Source organism: Chiloscyllium plagiosum, unplaced genomic scaffold, assembly GCF_037043375.1.
Source record: "Chiloscyllium plagiosum isolate Xiang-an unplaced genomic scaffold, Cpla_swu_hap1 HiC_scaffold_5, whole genome shotgun sequence".
Taxonomy (NCBI): Eukaryota; Metazoa; Chordata; class Chondrichthyes; order Orectolobiformes; family Hemiscylliidae; genus Chiloscyllium; species Chiloscyllium plagiosum.
In genome coordinates this window covers 67,702,218-67,721,685 of record NW_028270143.1, presented here as the reverse complement: position 1 = coordinate 67,721,685, position 19,468 = coordinate 67,702,218, and the positions used below count along the sequence as shown (strand labels likewise).

Below are 19,468 nucleotides of genomic sequence, written 5' to 3'. Positions count from 1 at the left end.
TCACTAAAATGCAGTGTCTTTGACAATGCAACAATCTTTGAATGAGTTGCCAACACAAATTATGTAGTCAAATCTCATAAGAATGAACGGATAAATGAAATATAAAATTACCACCATTGATCTAAAGCTTGCATCTGATTTAATATTAAAATCTTATGTCTAGCATGCATCTATTATATGTCTGGTAGCTGATTGGTTCTTCATATCCGTTAGTGGTTAAGTCTGCTCTTCCCAACAGCTGCTATGTTGAAATCAAGTATGGTTTATGGTTGCCGATTCTGGTTTATTTTGTTTCCCAACACTTAAACACTTTTATCAGCCTCAGTCTTCACTTCCATCTTCAACTTTTAAAATCCAAACTTATCTTAACAACTGCTACTTTAGTTATCTTGAGTTCTCTTACTCTTATCAATCTTGGCAATGGTTTTCCCTTAAGGTTTAGACCTTTCTCAATTGCACAAAAAATGAAACTCTGCCCTGAGATTAACTAATGCAGCGTTGGTTTAAATTAATTTCTTACCTGCTTTGTATATTGTGCTATTCCTGTTATGAGTTTTATAAGATTACTGTTTTTTGGGACACAACTCTATTTTAGGATAAAATGGACCTGTTCCATCATGTGACCTATTCTGACATCTGCCTGAAACAATCTTGGTTTATTGTTAGAAATTAAAGTGTGTCCCCATTGTTGAATGGTATTGTAAATATCTAAATTGTAGTGTGTGTGTGTTTCTTTTGTTTTAGGATTAAAAGTTTTAAGCAGAAAATACATTAAACATAACTGAAGCACTTTGAAGTCTATTATACTTAAAAGGCTGGAGTTATATTGATTTAAGAGGTTAATAGTTGGCACGGTAAAGTAATTAAAATACTGGGTTTTAATGATTGCCAGAACACCTAAAACAAATGACAATTCAGATGGTAACCATGTTTATCTAATATAACCTGAATAGAAGAAAGTTATAAATAAGCAGGTGTGTAGTGTTTGAGAGGTTTGTAGTACTAGCGGTCCAAAGGGAGCTATAACTAATGTAGCTTAAAATCACCACTGAGGTCATTTTAAGGAGCCTGGAGCAGTCTATGTTGTCATGGTGATGAGTAGAATTTAAGAAAATGCTTTGGATTCAGTTTATCTGGGAATTCAGCCAGTGCTGAAGCAGAAGAGGTCATGCTGCTAAGTTAAGACTTGGGGAATATCTGTGGGTGTGGTTGCATGCTGTGGAAAAAGGTTAGGACTTAAAGGAAGACCTGGGAATCATGGACGGTTCGTTTCTGCTCAGAGTGAGCTGAAGGAAGTTATTAAGCAGTATTTTCAATTTAGTATCGTTGGTTTCTCTTCCAAGCTGTGGGAGCTTGTAGCTTTATTTTCTTTGTAAGTACCTGGGACCTTGAACTGTGACTACTTTAAACAAAGAAAAGATTACTGGCCCTTAATCAAATCGAAACATAAACTTGCCAACCTTGTTTATACAAGAGAGAGAATGGCAGAAATCTGTGTTCTAACAGTGAATAGACTGACAGCTTCCAAAGTTCCAGAAGAATATTGAGGATATTGGGTCGTAAGCAGAAGTATTTGAAATTGTCTATTTATTTCCAATATAAGAAAGAATTGAGGTTTCGAGGATAACTAATCATCATTCCAACTGGATATAAAGCTTTTTGTAGTTCATTTTACCCTGGTGATGAACTTTTGAGATGCAAAAGTACAGAGGAAGCCATTGTGATATCAGATGACAACCTTTGGTCTTTGTGGGTAGCAGTACTAGTCAACTGTGACTCAGAAGTAGGAGTCTGATTTTGCAGCACTATATGGATGGAGTCCTATACTGTCACAGATATTAGCTTGGGACTTCAAACCAAGGTCTTCTTTATACTCTGTGGCTAACATACAAAGTTCCAACAACACCACTGCAATGACTGGTAAGGTAGTTAGCATCTGTGCCTTGGCCAATATTTATCTCTCAATCAATATCACACAAAAGCAGATTATCTAGTGATTAGCACTTCTCGATTTGAGAGTTTTCTGTGTGCAAAGTAGTTGCAGCATATCGTGTTCTGGTTTGTAATCAGTAATTTTCTGATTTTTAAGTGATTCAAATCATCCCCAGATCCCGGATCTAGACATTGGACCTATTTAGGGAATGTGAAATGAAGAAGATAGTAGACAGATATTTCAGGACAAAAACATCTATGCATTTATTTACAGTACAAAAGGTATGTATAACATAAGAAATATAGGTAAATGCAATAAGCAAGGAAATTGACACAAACAACTATACACAGGGCAGCAATACTATTAAATACACGTATTAGCTAGATTAAATGCTATTAGAACCTAGACAACAGTTTTAATTACAGAATCTTTAGTCAGACTTCCTAACCTTGGGGTCCCAATGCATTGTCACCACCTGTCTACCTCTCCCTGCTAATGAGATCGGAACTTTAGGGTCTTGAGAGTTTCAACTCACCACTTCGGAAATGACAGTTTTTAAAGTCCGCCCAGTTACTGAGGTTCTTACCCTCCGTTTTCTTGGTTTGGAACAGGCCTGTGTCTGGTAGCTGTTGTTCGGGAAGCTCTGGTTCGCTTCTCCCTCAAAAATGTCTTTTGTTCCAATGAGGACTTTGGTTCAGGTTCCCTGCTTTTGGTTCTTGGTTTGGCCTTCGTAGTGGTTGGTTCCGAAGCTGCTTATCAGGGCTGGAAGCCCATGTGGGAGGCTGTTTGTGTGGAAGGTTGGTGTTGAAAAAGACTCTCCGCTTGGGTGAGATCAGGGCTGGCAGTTATATAAACTGTTTGCCTCATTATCTCCCATCAAATCTGTGGTGTCAGTTGTGTTTCTGGTGTTTCTTCTGAAGTCCATTGGTTTCCTGATCTTTAAGTATATGCATGAATGGATTTTGATTTAAGTGAATGCCTGGTGTCTCTGAATGGATTTCGACTGAAGCTGAATGTCTAGTCTTTCTGTAGGTCCCATAGTGTCTGCGCTAGGTAGCCCGCAGTGTAAACGTTAGTTTCAGTTATTGCAGCCTTACAAGGTGTAAATTAGAATTCCAGGTTGAACAATGGTTCCAGACAGCCATCTCAGTTCTGAGAGTTGTTTGTGTATTCTTCACAGAACTCTTTTGTGAAGATATTGATTGCTTTTGTGTGATATTGATTGAGAGATAAATATTGGCCAAGGCACAGATGCTAACTACCTTACCAGTCATTGCAGTGGTGTTGTTGGAACTTTGTATGTTAGCCACAGAGTATAAAGAAGACCTTGGTTTGAAGTCCCAAGCTAATATCTGTGACAGTATAGGACTCCATCCATATAGTGCTGCAAAACCAGACTCCTACTTCTGAGTCACAGTTGACTAGTACTGCTACCTCTTAAAAGTTTTGGAAAGTCAGAGCTTTTGTTCAGTATTTAAGATATTGGAAAAAATTCAGAGTCTAATCCAGTATTTTAGATGTTCACTCGATTTTTACTCAATCCTACAAGCATTTCTGATATTTAACAGGTATTTCACTTGTAAAGTTCATCTTTGGCTATAGACTGTTTTATGATTTGGTAACTCTGAAAGGTGAAATATGGATGTTTTATTCGGGTTATGTTTGTCTACTAAACCCTTAAACAGCCTTTTTCATTGCTCAGATCAAACATTTTTGTTTAGAATTTTCCTTGGATCTATTTTTAATTAATGTAAATGTAAACTCTAGACTACCAATGTAATGAGTGGCTGTATGACAAAGATGATGCCTAAAGTATAGTCAAACCACCTGTCATGATGCATGGCATTGTCTAAAAAATGTGGGAAGGAGTTGGTGTTTTCACTGTCTGACTGCTGACAAATTTAGACATTTATTTGTTTAAGTAAAATGTTAGAGGAAAAGTTCCATTTAAATTAGAATTGTAGGATTTAGTGAATAAAAAGGAACTGCTTGGTGCATAAAACATGCCAGATTTCTGAAAGAGCCATCCATTTTGTTCCATTATCCATCAATTTTGTACATTAATCATCTTGAAATTTTTGATTTGTTCACTCAGTGCTAATATTAGTTCTGCTCCCACTACTTCTCTAAGTAGGGAGTTGATGTTCTAATATCCCTCAAAGAACTTTTCCTAACCTCCTTGATTTTTTTAGTTGTGATTTATTGCTATTTGACAATTTTTTCCAGTTTACCTTATCAAAGTCCATTAAAAAAAACTTTGAACACTTATCGAATTTACTTCTATCTAAGAAATATGGCTCAGTTACTCTAAAACTGCTTAGTCATAGTAGCTTTTAAATAAGTCTTTACTGCATCCATGCCACCATTTTGAAATAATTTCTAAAGTAGGATTCAAAGACTGAACATAGTCATCCATAATTTTTCAGGGATTCTCAATCACTCTGAGTAGATTTAGCAGACACTTAGCTAGCAGCCTGGCGAAGCACCAATAAATATTTTTCTGGGGCTCATTCTGAATTCAAAATTGAGGAATCCCTGTAGAAATTCTACTTATGTTATAACTTATTATTTATATAGTTCTAACATTCCATTTGTATACTATATCATTTTTAAGAAAACAATGGTCTGATATTGTAACATTTTCATAACTTCGTCTTTCCATTCACAAAGATTTTATGTAACTGTGGTTTTCATTTTGTTATTGATGGGGTATAGGCTTTACTGGTCAGGCTGAATTTCTTAGGAGGTAAAAACAATGACTGCAGATGCTGGAAACCAGATTCTGGATCAGTGGTGCTGGAAGAGCACAGCAATTCAGGCAGCATCCGCGGACAGGCAAAATCGACGTTTCGGGCAAAAGCCCTTCATCAGGAATTCCTGATGAAGGGCTTTTGCCCGAAACATCGATTTTGCCTGTCCTCGGATGCTGCCTGAATTGCTGTGCTCTTCCAGCACCACTGATCCAGAGGCTGAATTTCTTGCCCATTCCTAGTTGTCCTTGAGAAGGTGGTGGTGAACTGCTGCTCCCAACACTGCTGGGGGCGGTCCACAGTTCTTCCCAAAGCCTAGTACTGAGGGGAAGTTCTCAGATTTTGACCCAACAACACTGAAGGAATGACAGTATATTTCCAAGTTAGAATGTTGAGTAATTTGGAGGGGAAATTGCACATGGTGGTGTTCCCATGTATCTGATACCCTTATCCTTTGCGAATGTAGTAGTGGATTTGGGTCTGTGTACGGAGTCTTGATGAATCTTTGCAGGCCATCTACTGCTAAATGTTAGTGATGGAGCAGTTTTCCATCTAATTCCTAGTTTCTGCCTAACAGATTGTGAACAAGCTTTGGGAGTAGAGGTGAATTACTCATTGCAGGTTTCCTAGTCCCTGACCTGCTCTTGTGGCCACTATATTTATATGGCTAGTCCATGTCAGTTTCTGCTCAGTGGTAACCCCCAGAATGTGATAGAGACATCCAAAATTTCTGTTAATGTTTTACTATTTAGTGTATAATTGTTGACTGTCAAAGTTTATTACTCTGTCTCTTGCTATTCTTTCATAATGTGTCAAAGCTTTTTCTAACATAATGAGTGATCTGTATTGCAGTATCTGAAAGAGAGGAGGGGCTGTAATTTTAATAGTAAAACAATGTAACCTCTCAACCCAGAATGCTCGACAATGAGTCATTTCACAATTATAGAACATTTGTGGTTTGAATGCCTAACCATAGGTATGTGAAACAGAAAACCCCAAAGATATAAATATTTAAATCAAACATTAAAAGGTGATGAAGTATTATAAAGCAGTAATAACAGCTGTTTTACTAACTCAACTACCATATCTTCTATGTTTCTCCACCCTTCATAAAATGCTGATGACCCAACTGCTTGGGTCGTTTTTGTTTTAAAAAAGCAATTTCTGACAACTGATGTTTCTGACCAGTAAACTTTCGACTGAAAATATTGCCATGCTTTTAAAAGAGAATGAAATAGACTTGAAGGGAAAACGTTATGGGATCATGGGGAAAAAAAAGCATAAATTGTTAGGTCTACCAAAAACTAGTAGATGCCTAATGCATATACCTTGAGGTATCTAGAACCTATCTGCTGCTTCTGTTAGACTGTCAAACCTTTCCCTATTTCTGTATAGAGTGTTACATTAGAAATCATCAAGACACCTGGACCAGCTTTCATATCCTGAGATGATTAGGCTGATCCTCTACGCTATTTCTCTCTGACATTCCTCATATCATTTCATAATGCCATAATTATTCTAATGAACTGTATCATAGAACATAGAACATAGAACAATACAGCACAGAACAGGCCCTTCGGCCCACGATGTTATGCCAAACATTTGTCCTAGCTTAAGCACCCGTCCATGTACCTATCCAAAATTGCCGCTTAAAGGTCACCAAAGATTCTGACTCTAACACTCCCACAGGCAGCGCATTCCATGCCCCCACCACTCTCTGGGTAAAGAACCCACCCCTGACACCTCCCCTATACCTTCCACCCTTCACCTTAAATTTATGTCCCCTTGTAACACTCTGTTGTACCCGGGGAAAAGGTTTCTGATTCTCTACTCTATCTATTCCTCTGATCATCTTATAAACCTCTATCAAGTCACCCCTCATCCTTCGCCGTTCCAACGAGAAAAGGCCTAGCACTCTCAACCTATCCTCGTACGACCTATTCTCCATTCCAAGTAACATCCTGGTAAATCTTCTCTGCACCCTCTCCAAAGCTTCCACATCTTTCCTAAACTGAGGCGACCAGAACTGCACACAGTACTCCAAATGTGGCCTAACCAAAATCCTGTACAGTTGCAACATCACTTCACGACTCTTGAATTCAATCCCTCTGCTAATGAACGCGAATACACCATAGGCCTTCTTACAAGCTCTATCCACCTGAGTGGCAACTTTCAAAGACCTATGAACATAGACCCCAAGATCCCTCTGTTCCTCCACCTCACTAAGAACCCTACCGTTAACCCTGTATTCCGCATTCTTATTTGTCTTTCCAAAATGGACAACCTCACACTTGGCAGGGTTGAACTCCATCTGCCACTCCTCAGCCCAGCTCTGCATCATACCTAAGTCCCTTTGCAGCCGACAACAGCCCTCCTCACTATCCACAACTCCACCAATCTTCGTATCATCTGCAAATTTACTGACCCACCCTTCGACTCCCTCATCCAAGTCATTAATAAAAATTACAAACAGCAGAGGACCCAGAACTGATCCCTGCGTAACTCTACTTGTAACTGGGCTACAGGCTGAATATTTACCATCTACCACCACTCTCTCACTACGACCGGTTAGCCAGTTTTCTATCCAATTGGCCAAATTTCCCTCTATCCCATGCCTCCTGACTTTCCGCATAAGCCTACCATGGGGAACCTTATCAAATGCCTTACTAAAATCCATCCACTGCTCTACCCTCATCCACATGCTTGGTCACCTCCTCAAAGAATTTAATAAGACTTGTAAGGCAAGACCTACCCTTCACAAATCCATGCTGGCTGTCCCTAATCAAGCAGTGTCTTTCCAAAGATACTCATAATCCTATCCCTCAGTACCCTTTCCATTACTTTGCCTACCACCGAAGTAAGACTAACTGGCCTGTAATTCCTTGGGTTATCCCTATTCCCTTTTTTGAACAGGGGCACAACATTCGCCACTCTCCAGTCCCCTGGTATCACCCCTGTTGACAGTGAAGACGAAAAAATCACTGCCAACGGCTCTGCAATTTCCTCTCTTGCTTCCCACATAATCCTAGGATATATCCCGTCAGGCCCGGGGGACTTTTCTATCCTCAAGTTGTTCAAAATGTCCAACACATCTTCCTTCCTAACAAGTATCTCCTCTAGCTTACCAGTCCGTTTCACACTTTCCTCTTCAACAATACGGTCCCTCTCGTTCGTAAATACTGAAGAAAAGTACTCATTCAAGACCTTTCCTATCTCTTCCGACTCAATACACAGTCTCCCACTACTGTCCTTGATCTGACCTACCCTCGTTCTCGTCATTCTCATGTTTCTCACATATGCATAAAATGCCTTGGGGTTATCCTTGATCCTATCCGCCAAAGATTTTTCATGCCCTCTCTTAGCTCTCCTAATCCCTTTCTTCAGCTCCCTTCTGGCTATCCTGTATCCCTCCACTGTTCTGTCTGAACCCTGTTTCCTCAACCTTATGTAAGCCTCCTTCTTCCTCTTTACAAGACATTCAACCTCCCTCGTCAACCTAGGTTCCATCACACGACCATTTCTTTCCTGCCTGACAGGTACATACATATCAAGGACACGTCGTATCTATTCCTTGAAAAAGTTCCACATTTCCACGATATCCTTCCCTGACAGTCTATGCTCCCAACTTATGCTCCTCAGATCCTGTCTTACAGCATCGTAATTACCCTTCCCCCACTTGTCAAACCTTCCCCTTTGCACGCACCTATCTCTCTCCATAACCAAGGTGAAAGTCACAGAATTGTCACCATCACCAAAATGTTCACCCACTAACAAGCCCATCACTTGTCCCGGTTCATTACCGAGTACCAAATCCAATATGGCCTCCCCTCTGGTCGGACCATCTACATACTGAGTTAGAAAAGCTTCCTGGACACACTGCGCAAACACCGCCCCATCCAATCTACTTGATCTAAAGAGCTTCCAATCAATATTTGGGAAGTTGAAATCGCCCATGACTACTACGCTGTGGCTTCTGCACCTTTCCAAAATCTGTTTCCCAATCTGTTTCTCCACATCTCTGCTGCTATTGGGGGGCCTATAGTAAACACCCAACAAGGTGACTGCACCTTTCCTATTTCTGACTTCAGCCCATACTACCTCCAAAGGCAGATCCCCCTCGAACTGCCTTTCTGCAGCCGTTATACAATTTCTAATTAGCAACGCCACCCCCCCTCCTTTTTTACCACCCTCCCTAATCTTACTGAAACATCTGTAACCAGGAACATCCAACAACCATTCCTGTCCCTCTTCTATCCACGTTTCCGTGATGGCCACAACATCGTAGTCCCACGCCTTAAGTTCACCCACCTTATTTCTGATACTCCTTGCGTTGAAGTATACGCACTTGAACCCATCTCTGTGTCCACAAGTATTCCCTGTCAGTGCTACCTTCTTCACAGCCTCCCTACATTCTTGGACATCCTGACAAACAGCTAGCCTACGTGCTGGACTACAAGTCCGGATCCCATCCCCCTGCCAAATTAGTTTAAACCCCCCCGAAGAGTGCTAGCAAACCTACCCCCCAGGATATTGGTGCCCTTCTGGTTCAGGTGCAACCCGTCCTGCTTGTACAGGTCCCACCTTCCCCAGAATGCAGTCCAATTGTGCAAATACCTGAAGCCCTCCCTCCTCCACCATCCTTGCAGCCACGTGTTCAACTGCACTCTCTTCCTATTCCTTGCCTCACTGTCACGTGGCACCGGCAACAACCCAGAGATGACGACTCTGTCTGTCCTAGCTTATAGCTTCCAGCCTAACTCCCTGAGCTCTTGAATGACCTCCCAACCCGTCTTCCTACCTATGTCGTTGATGCCAACATGCATCACGACTTCTGGCTGCACGCCTTCCCCCTTAAGGATTCTGAATACACGGTCCGAGACGTCTCGGACCCTGGCTCCCGGGAGGCAACAAACCATCCGAGAGTCTCGCCCATGTCCACAGAACCGCCTGTCCGTCCCTCTAACTAGAGAGTCTCCTATAACTAGCGCTCTCCTCCTCTTCCCCCTTTCCCTTCTGAGTCTCAGAGCCAGACCTCATGCCACAGACCCGGTCACTGCAGCTTACCCCTGCTAAGCCGTCCCCCCCAACAGTATCCAAAGTGGTATACTTATTGTTTAGGGGAACGACCACAGGGGATCCCTGCACTGCCTGCTTCCTCCCCTTCCCACCTCTAACTGTTACCCAGCTACCTCTGTTCTCTGGCGTAGCTATGTCCCTGTAGCTTCTGTCTATCACCCTCTCAGCCTCTCGAATAATCCTCAGTTCATCCAACTCCAGTTCCAGTTCCCTAACTCGTTCTGTGAGGAGCAGGATCTGACTGCATTTCCTGCAGATGAAGTCGGCAGGAGTATCGGTGGTCACTCCTACCTCAAACATCCTGCAGGAGGAACATTCCACTGCCTGCGCTGCCATTACTCTACACCTCGTCTCCAAAACAAGAACACTGAGTAGCTTACCTGTGGACTTTAAAATTAGGTTAGAGGAGGAGGATGGAAGGGAGGCCCTACTATGTAGGGCCTGGGGTCTAGAACACACCCACTCAAATATCAATCACTTACCTTCCCGACCAGCTCTGCGCTCCAACCTCACTTCCGCCCAGCTCGCGCTGCTATCACTTCATATAATCTCTGCCTTGTTTACTAGACCTGAAGGCTTGATTGATTTTAATTCTGATACTGACCCCAAGACTGTTTGGATGTTGAAAGCTTTACATTCTTTGGACAATTTAAGACCATAAGCCAATGAAAAATTTGAATCCAGGAATTCAGTAAATGGATTCCGCCCCCCCTCTCAATTGAATTTTCTCTTACAGCAACTTGATTTCATCATGTTTTATGGATATAACCATTTCTGGGTTTTTTTTTTAGGCAGATTTAAACTTAATTGTTTGACATAAAGTAGATTTAATTCTGTCAATGACACCTCTTACTTTCAGAAGTAGTTAATATATGAAGAATATATGATGAATGTAAGAGTTAATGTGGAGGTTCAATGTCATGGTTTTGTCTGTTATTGGCATTTAAAGTTCTGTTTGTTAATTAGTCCTGAGGCCAATATGTGCACAGTTTGTCAGTTCTTTAAATGCATTGCTCACATCCAGTAAATATCCTCCAAGTTGTTTTTATTGGTGAAATCTAAGCAGTCTATTTTAATGTAAAGGCACTGGAGATTTTTGCAATGGATGAAGTGAGACAAATAAAACTAACAGGAATATGCATCTGTTCATAGTAAAATGCAGCATGACCTCAAAATATAGGTCCCAATGGTGTGTAGTAGAACCTAGAAACATCTCATGTGGAATACCTGACCTACTTAAGAATCTCTCTTGTGGATGGGTAATTCACTGCGCATTGAGCTTTCTTCATCGCTGAATACCATCCTTTTTAGTTGAATGGTTACATTACATGGATTACCCTTTAGATAACACAGTTAAAGAAAAAAAGCTGACATTTGATTCTGTACAATATAAAGAATGAATAAACTGTCAGTTTAAATTTTCTGGTCATTATCTATGCTAAATGATATTTAAATAATTTGTGATAATGGAAAAATAGATTGTACAGGCTATTATGTGTGTTGATGTGTATTGCTGGCAAGTGATAATGCATTTTCATTTAATTCTGATGTAGAGTAAAGACGGGAAGACTCCATTGCACATGACTGCAATTCATGGCAGATTCTCAAGGTCACAGACCATCATTCAGAATGGTAACTGACCCATTCATTAAATTAGTTTCAAGATTTTAGTTGTCTATATAATCTTCCTCTGCATTTTAAGTTATTCTTTTTGTATATTTAATTTTAATCTGGTATAGAGGTGATGAACAAATTGGTTCCTTATAAAATTGAGACCAGTAAGGCAGAAGAACTAGATTAAATATAGGGCCTGAGTCAGTGGCAAAGCTTTCGGTCAATTAATGCAGAGGGGTTGAGCAAACCGATTTGCTGCAGTCAATATTTTTTTAAAAATACAAATATATAAAATTCTAAGAAAAAACATTGAATATCTGGTTAATCTATGCTAACCATGTGATAGCAATCAGAATAGTAGGCTCATTACTATATTATAGGTCAAAACACAGTGAATGTCTAACCTTTTAAAAGGCATGATATAATGATGCAAGATTTTTAGTGATATAAAATATTATGTTACTACTACCAGTGGTGAATATGTCCAGTTTTACTATGTATGCAATCACCTCTGAATTGTTTCACAAGTGTTATTACTGGAATGATACCTTGCCCAGCTTTAGTGACCACTGCTGCTGCCAAAACCACTCATAGCTCAAGAAAAAGAAATAATTTGCCCTATCCGACATGTATAAGGATCCTCTGATTATTATTTATAGGTGACATTTCCACACACAAGCTTGTGTTTCCTGACCACTTACAGCACAAAGATATCTGCAAAGTCACATTCCCTCAATGAATAATAAAGAACTTTATTGATGACGTGCAATAGAAATGATAACCAGGTTTCTCTGAAAAACAGACCAACAGACACTGATATGTTTTCTTTAATTTACTGCTATCACCAATCTAATCTCCTTAGCAAAATTAAAAGCAAAAGCTAATTTCTCAAAACAAGCCATAGGAGTGCTTTAAAACTATTTCAAAGTGCATATATAATACTTGTCGTACAGAATGTGAGTCCAAAGGAAAGCATATTTTTGAAGTTAGCTAATAAATGTTTCCATTGCCTTACATTTATTAGTTGCCAAAAATGATCTTGAAGCAAGGCAACAGTTGTATCCTTACAATTTTGAGATCTGATTGGAAATAAAAGAACATGAAAACCGTAGCTACCTTCAATGAATTGGAGCAATGGATATGGAGTTATGGGATAAAATTAGAATAGGTAATTCTAATTAGCTACAAAAATAAAAGTTGCTGGAAAAGCTCAACAGGTCTGCCAGCATCTGTGAAGACAAATCAGAGTTAACATTTCAAGTCTGGTGACCATTCTTCAGAAATGATGGTAGCTATTTGGCAAGGTAAGGTACTGTAGAACAAGGAAGTGGAGGTATTGGGATTTACAGAGGGAGACCAAAATGAAGTGACATAAATGGTCAGTGAAGCTGGGAGGCATGAATGGTGAGGTATGTGGTGATAGTCAAAGAACTAAACAATGCACAAAGCCAAAGGATGTAAAGCATGACAAGATTTAAAAAGAGAAGCTGTCAGGGATTGAAAGGCAAGGATAATGATTTTAAATTTAATGCATTAGTTTAAATATAGCTCATAGGTGATAAGGTAAGTAGTGAGCAAGACTTACCATAGGTAGGAGGGCTTTTTTTGGGAAAGTTTAGTTTGAGGCTGAGCAATGAATCACTAGTAAGGAGAGATTAAAATAAATCAGGTTTGAAATTATGAAAGGATGAGTACTAGTTTCAACGGAGTTGAGGCAGTCGGAACACAGGTAAAAGTGTAGATGAGCAGTACTATGCAAATGAAAGTCGGCTGGTTTGTTGGTATGAATCATGAGATTTGGTTTTGCTAATGGTAAACAGTGCCAAGATTGAGTATAATTTGCTAAGTTGGAAGAATTGATGAGGAAGGAATTGTGATCATTTTCTGGATAGAAAAACATCCTACAACTAAATAAAACAACCAGTCTCATGTTTATTTATATTTATGCTCATGAATTATTTTTTCTTCTGAAGGTGCAGAAATAGATTGTGAAGATAAGAATGGTAATACTCCATTACATATAGCTGCTCGATATGGACATGAACTTCTTATAAACACTCTAATCACCAGTGGAGCAGATACTGCAAAGTGAGTAACAGTAATTGACTTTTCTGCTAGATAGTATCCGCCCAAATGCCTTTGTATGTGAGCTAAATAGAGTCAGTAGGTAGTTCAACTGTAGAAGTGTCAGAGCTGAACCCAAGTTTGTCTTCATTTGAAATTTCTGTGTGGTTCAATCAGGTATACCTGGACAGTGATCAAGGTCTCTCACTTTGCCACCAGGTGAGGTATTTTGTACCTTTGCCACTGTCGTGGTTACAATTAAATAGCTCAGCATAGATTCAGTGTCTGAAGTTGACTGTCGTGTGGTTGACGTTGCCAAGAAGAGTACTAAGATCTGGGTTTTGACCTGATTTTAAATAACTAATTAGCATGGTAGAGGTATCACTCACTATTGTGGACATCTGAGTAATCCTTTCTGCAATTCTTACAGAAATTCAATTTAATAAATCTTGTGCCATAATATAAGATTCTAAATCCAAGAATGACTCTGTTAATCTTACTGTGTTAATATTCTTAATAAAGTTGTGTCTAAAATTATAGACATTTCTTTTGAACATCCCCTCACAGGTTACAGTGCAGTAGAATCTGTAGGATGATGGATTATGTATGGTTGACAGAATGGCTGAGTTTGGTGGGAACTGTTTATTTTTCCTGTCCTATGATTTCTCATTCTAATGTTGTGTATACAATATTGAAAGAATTTCATTTTAATTTTTAAATTTAACTACTTAACAATTGTAGATTTAGTCTTGACTAGATTACTTGCAATAATTCCACTGCTTTTCTAAGTTTTCACTAAGTGTGATTTCCAACAGAACTATCGTTCAGCCTGTTTCTAAAATGAAAACTCCAGATAAAATAAGAGGAAAAGAATAAAAAGGAAAAGGCAGTATGATGGGAGAATTAGTAAAGATAACAGAACTAGTAAAGATCGAGGACAAAGGAGCCAACTTGATTGGCACTACATCCACAAGCATCTACTCCTTCCACCACTGACTCTCAGCAGCAGCAGTGTGAATTATCTACAAGATGCACTGCAGAAATCCACTAAAGATCCTTAGACAGCACCTTCCAAATGCACAACCACTTCCATCTAGAAGGTAAAGGGCAGCAGGTACATGGGAACACCACCACTTTCAAGTACAAAAATAGAAATTGCTAGAAAGGTTTAGCAGGTCTGGTAGCATCTTTTTATTTATAGAATCTTGACAGGGTGGAAACAGACCAACCCTCCGAAGAGTAACCCTTCCAAACCCCTACTACTCTACGTTTCCCCTGACTAATGCACCTAACCTACACATCTCTGAACACTGGGCAATTTAGCATGGTCAATTCACCTAACATGCACATGTTTGGACTGTGGGAGGAAACCAGAGCATCCAGAGAAAACCCATGCAGACAGGGGAAAACTCCACACAGAAAGCCTCCAGAGGCTTGAATCGAACCCAGGTCCCTGGCAATGTGAGGTTTCAGTGCTGACCATTGAGCCACTGTGCTATCCTATGGAGAGAAATCAGTGTGAACATTTTGCATCGAGTAACCCTTCCTCAGAACTTCAAATTCTTCTCCAAGCCACTCAGTATATTGCCGTTCCTTCACTGTTGCTGTGTGAAAATCCTGGAATTCCCTCTGTGGGTAAACCCACAGCAGGTGGACTGGAGCGGTTCAAGAAAGCAGCTCATCACCACCATCTCTCGGGCAACTAGGGATGGGCAATAAATGCTGGCCAGCCAGCAATGCCCAATTTCCCATAAATGAATAAAGAAAAACAAAACCTTTGATCAAAGTTATAGGCTCTGGGAAAGTTCTTAAAGATTTAATAAAGGAAAGGAGAGATTTGGAAAGCACCTCCAGAAAATGGGACTGGCACTTTGAAGGCTCTCTCATCTAATGTTGGGGGTAAATTTAATACAAATACATAGAACATGTTAGTCTCAGTATATCTAACTGATCATTCATTAATCCAAAAATGTCTGTAAAACGTTGTAAGTAGAGTCAAAGCAAAAGGGAGAACTATTAAATATGGGATTGGTTAGCTCATTTGGCTGGCTGACGGTTTTGCGATACAGAGTAATATCAACAGCGCAGGTTCAGTTCCCATACTGGCTGATGTTACCATGAACATTTCACCATCCCAAACTCTCCCCTCACCTGAAATGTGGTGGCTCTCAGATTAAATCAGCCCTAGTTGCCCCTCTTTAAAGAGAGAGCAGTTGTATAGTCCTCAGACTGTAGCGACTTTAATAATGATAAATAGACAGTGATAGGAATGGATAGAGAGTATAAACCTAAAAATCAAACAACAGATGAAACTGGAGTTTACACTGAGTAAAAGGATAAAATTAGAGGCTTTGTATGTGAATACATGTGGGACATGAAGCAGAACTGATGAACTGAGTGTGCAAAGAGAAATGAGTAAGCACATTCTGGTAGCCATTACAGCAATGGAACTAGGTGGACATGAATAAGGACCTGAATCTTGATGGATAAAGGACATTTAGGAATGATAGGAAAGTAAGTAAATAGTGTGTGGTGCTGGAAAAGCACAGCAGGTCAGGCAGCATCCGAGGATAAGGAGAATCGACGTTTCAGGCATAAGCCCTTCATCAGGAATTCGGGCTTAAGCCTGATTTTCCAGCACCACATTCTCGACTCTGATCTCCAGCACGTGCAGTCCTCACTTTCTCTGAAGTAAATATTGTGGGATGGTTCTGGTAAGTAGCATAATTGCAAGAATTGAATTCTTAAGTTCAGGAAACCAAGATATGGGAACAGATGAGAAATGATAAAGGCAAGAAGTCTCTGTGGGAGTGGTGTATCGGGCCATGAACAGAAACAGAATAAAGGAAGAAATGAGAGCGGCACAGCGATTATCGTGGGAGACTCTATCTATGTATCAGGTGGAAAGGTCAGGTGAGCAAAGGTAGTCTAAATGAAGACTCATAGAATTTATTGAGGATAGCTTCTCAGAATAGCATGCTCAGTCGCTGACTGGAAAGCAGGCTATACCAGGCCAGGTGTTGTACAGTGAGAGTGGATTAATTATTGATGCCACAGTGAAGGTGCTACTAAGTAAGAGCAGCCATGACTGAATTTTGTATTCCGTTTGAATGAGCAAAGTGTGGGTACAAGATTTTCAAAAAATTTCAATAAAAACAGTTGTGAGAGCATGAAAGCAAAATTCACTGAAGTGAATTGTCAAATTAAGTCAAAGGAAAGGTTTATAGGAACAGTATCAGACATTTAAGGGGATTTCAGAATATAGAACATAGATGCAATCCAACAGGTAAGAAAAGTTTCAAAGTACCAACCCACTTCCTATGCCAGGTGATTTCATTAAATTATCAATTCTATGTTTCTGAAGTCAAAGATATTTGGAGGTGCTATTTACTGAGGATTGTTTGGACAGCTATTGCTGCAAGGTTTATTACCCCTGAAGAAAAAAGTTACTTTTCAGAATTGTATATAAAGGTATCCATGGCACTTCACATATATTGATTGTTGCCAGCAATTGAGGCAGTAAGCAAGATGATCTAAGAACTGAATGCTGAGATTTCATTCCTCCAAAGGTTAAGGACAAGTTGTTACTTTTCCAATTGTTTATTAATCTTCAGCTGTGTGTTGAGTAGTGTGCATCTAGTCATCCTTATTTTTCTGTTTTAATTTATATATTTTGTCAACATATATTTGATTTATTATTGTCACATGTACTGAGATACAGTGGAAAGTATTGTTCTATGTGCTAACCAGAGTAATCATATCTTACACAAGTGCATCAGGGTAACAGAACAGAATACAGAATGTAGTGTTACAGCTACAGAGATGTAGAGACAAATCAAAGCTAATATAAGAGGTCCATTCATTAGTCTGATAACAGCAGGAAAGAAGCTGTTCTTAAATCTGTTGTGTTTTCAAATTTTGTTTGCTATCTTTTGCCCAATAGAAGAGAGTGGCTAACTATTGGGATAGAGCAAAAAGTCAGTGTACAGTAATTTAAAGCATTTGTTGACACGATGGAATTTGATATTTGAATGGCAGTTTTTAATGCTGTAACTAATTCTGATTCTGCCAAAAAGATTTTTTTTAGATTAGATTACATTACAGTGTGGAAACAGGCCCTTCGGCCCAACAAGTCCACACCGACCCGCCGAAGCGCAACCCACCCATACCCCTACATTTTCCCCATACCTAACACTACGGGCAATTTAGCATGGCTAATTCACCTGACCTGCGCATCTTTGGACTGTGGGAGGAAACCGGAGCACCCGGAGGAAACCCACGCAGACACGGGGAGAACATGCAAACTCCACACAGTCAGTCGCCTGAGGCGGGAATTGAACCCGGGTCTCTGGCGCTGTGAGGCAGCAGTGCTAACACAATCAAGATTGTTTACTTGATTAGAATTTTTGTATTTATTGATTCCATGAATAATGTGATGATGAATAACTTAAAGCATTTCGCAATTCTGTTTCTTTCCCTCTAGTCGGGGTGTTCACGGAATGTTTCCACTACATCTAGCAGCCTTAAGTGGGTTTTCTGATTGCTGTCGAAAGTTGTTGTCCTCAGGTATTTATAATTAATTTGTAACTAAAAGTTTAACTTTGTGATCAGACCCTAGTGAGAATAATTATTTAGTCTCTACTCCCTGTCTGGCCATTCCCTACTGCTGGCTCATGAAGCAAAGACATTTTGAGATACACCAGATATGGGGATAGAAATTCACTTCAGGCAGTGATGCAAAATATTAGATCAGTAGCAAACAATATAATGTTTAATAAAATAATATTTAATTCCATTGGACTATAGCCAGCACTTATCTAATAATGCCAGTTGTATGCCACTGCACAAGATGACTTCCTAACCCATGATCTGTGTGCATTACCATTTAGGGTCATAGAGATGTACAGTACAGAAACAGACCCTTAGGTCCAACCCGACCATGCCAACCAGATAACCTAAACTAATCTAGTCCCATTTACCATCACTTGACCCATATCCCTCCAAACCCTTCCTGTTCATATACCCATCCAGATGCCTTTTAAATGGTGCAATTGGACCAGCCGCCACCACTTCCTCTGGCAGCTCATTCCATACATACACCACCTTCTGCGTGAAAATGTTACCCCTTAGGTCCCTTTTATATCTTTCCCCTCTCACCTTAAACCTATGCCCTCTAGTTCTGGACTCCCATACCCCAGGAAAAAGACTTTGTCTATTTATCTTATGCATGTCCCTCATGATTTTATAAACCTGTATAAGGTCATCCCTTAGCCTCCGACTCTCCAGGAAAACAGCCCAAGCCTATTCAGCCTCTCCCTATAGCTAAAATCCTCCAACCCTGGCAACATCCTTGTAAATATTCCCTGAACCCTTTCAGGTTCAGCAACATCCGATAGGAAGGAAAACAGAATTGCATGTAATATTCCAAAAGTGGCCTAACTAATGTCCAGTATAGCCACAACATGAACTCCCAACTCCTGTACTGAATACTCTGACCAATATAGGAAAGCAAACCAAACGCTGCCTTCACTATCCTATCTACCTGCGACTCTACTTTCAAGGAACTATGAACCTGCACTCTTTGTTCAGCAACACTCTCTAGGACCTTACCATTAAGTGTAAGTCCTGCTCTGATTTGCTTTTCCAAAATGCAGCACCTCACATTTATCTAAATTAAAGTCCATCTGCCACTCCTCAACCCATTGGCCTACCTAATCAAGATCTCATTTCTTGAAAACAAAATTCTAATGCTCTGGTAACCTCCCCCTAAGGGGAGGCAAAGGCCTAATGATTAATCCAGAGACGCAGGTAATGTTCCACAGACCCCGGGTACAAATCCCACCATGGCAAAAGGTAGAATTTGAATTCAATAAATATCTGGAATTGGGAATCTAATTGCGACATTGCCAGTTGTCAGAAAAACCCATCTGGTTCACTAATGTCCTTTAGGGAAGGAAATTGCCATCCTTACCTGGTCTGGCCTACGTGTGACTCCAGACCAACATCAAAGTGGTTGACTTTCAGCTGCCCG

The 19,468-nt window shown here is 40.0% G+C and overlaps 1 protein-coding gene across 5 annotated transcripts in view; it reads left to right on the top strand.

Annotated features, from left to right (window-relative positions):
• Nucleotides 1–19,468, top strand: part of LOC122547144 (serine/threonine-protein phosphatase 6 regulatory ankyrin repeat subunit A-like) — a 213,753-nt gene that overhangs the window by 141,841 nt on the left and 52,444 nt on the right. For all 5 annotated transcript variants that reach the window (XR_015757218.1, XM_087987263.1, XM_087987262.1 and 2 more), the window contains 3 exons: nucleotides 11,313–11,391; nucleotides 13,347–13,461; nucleotides 17,921–18,003. Coding sequence is in view for 4 of the 5 variants with exons in the window: in XM_087987263.1 (XP_087843389.1) it covers nucleotides 11,313–11,391; nucleotides 13,347–13,461; nucleotides 17,921–18,003 (277 nt within the window). In the remaining variant the exon portion in view is untranslated. The remainder of the gene's footprint in view (nucleotides 1–11,312; nucleotides 11,392–13,346; nucleotides 13,462–17,920; nucleotides 18,004–19,468) is intronic.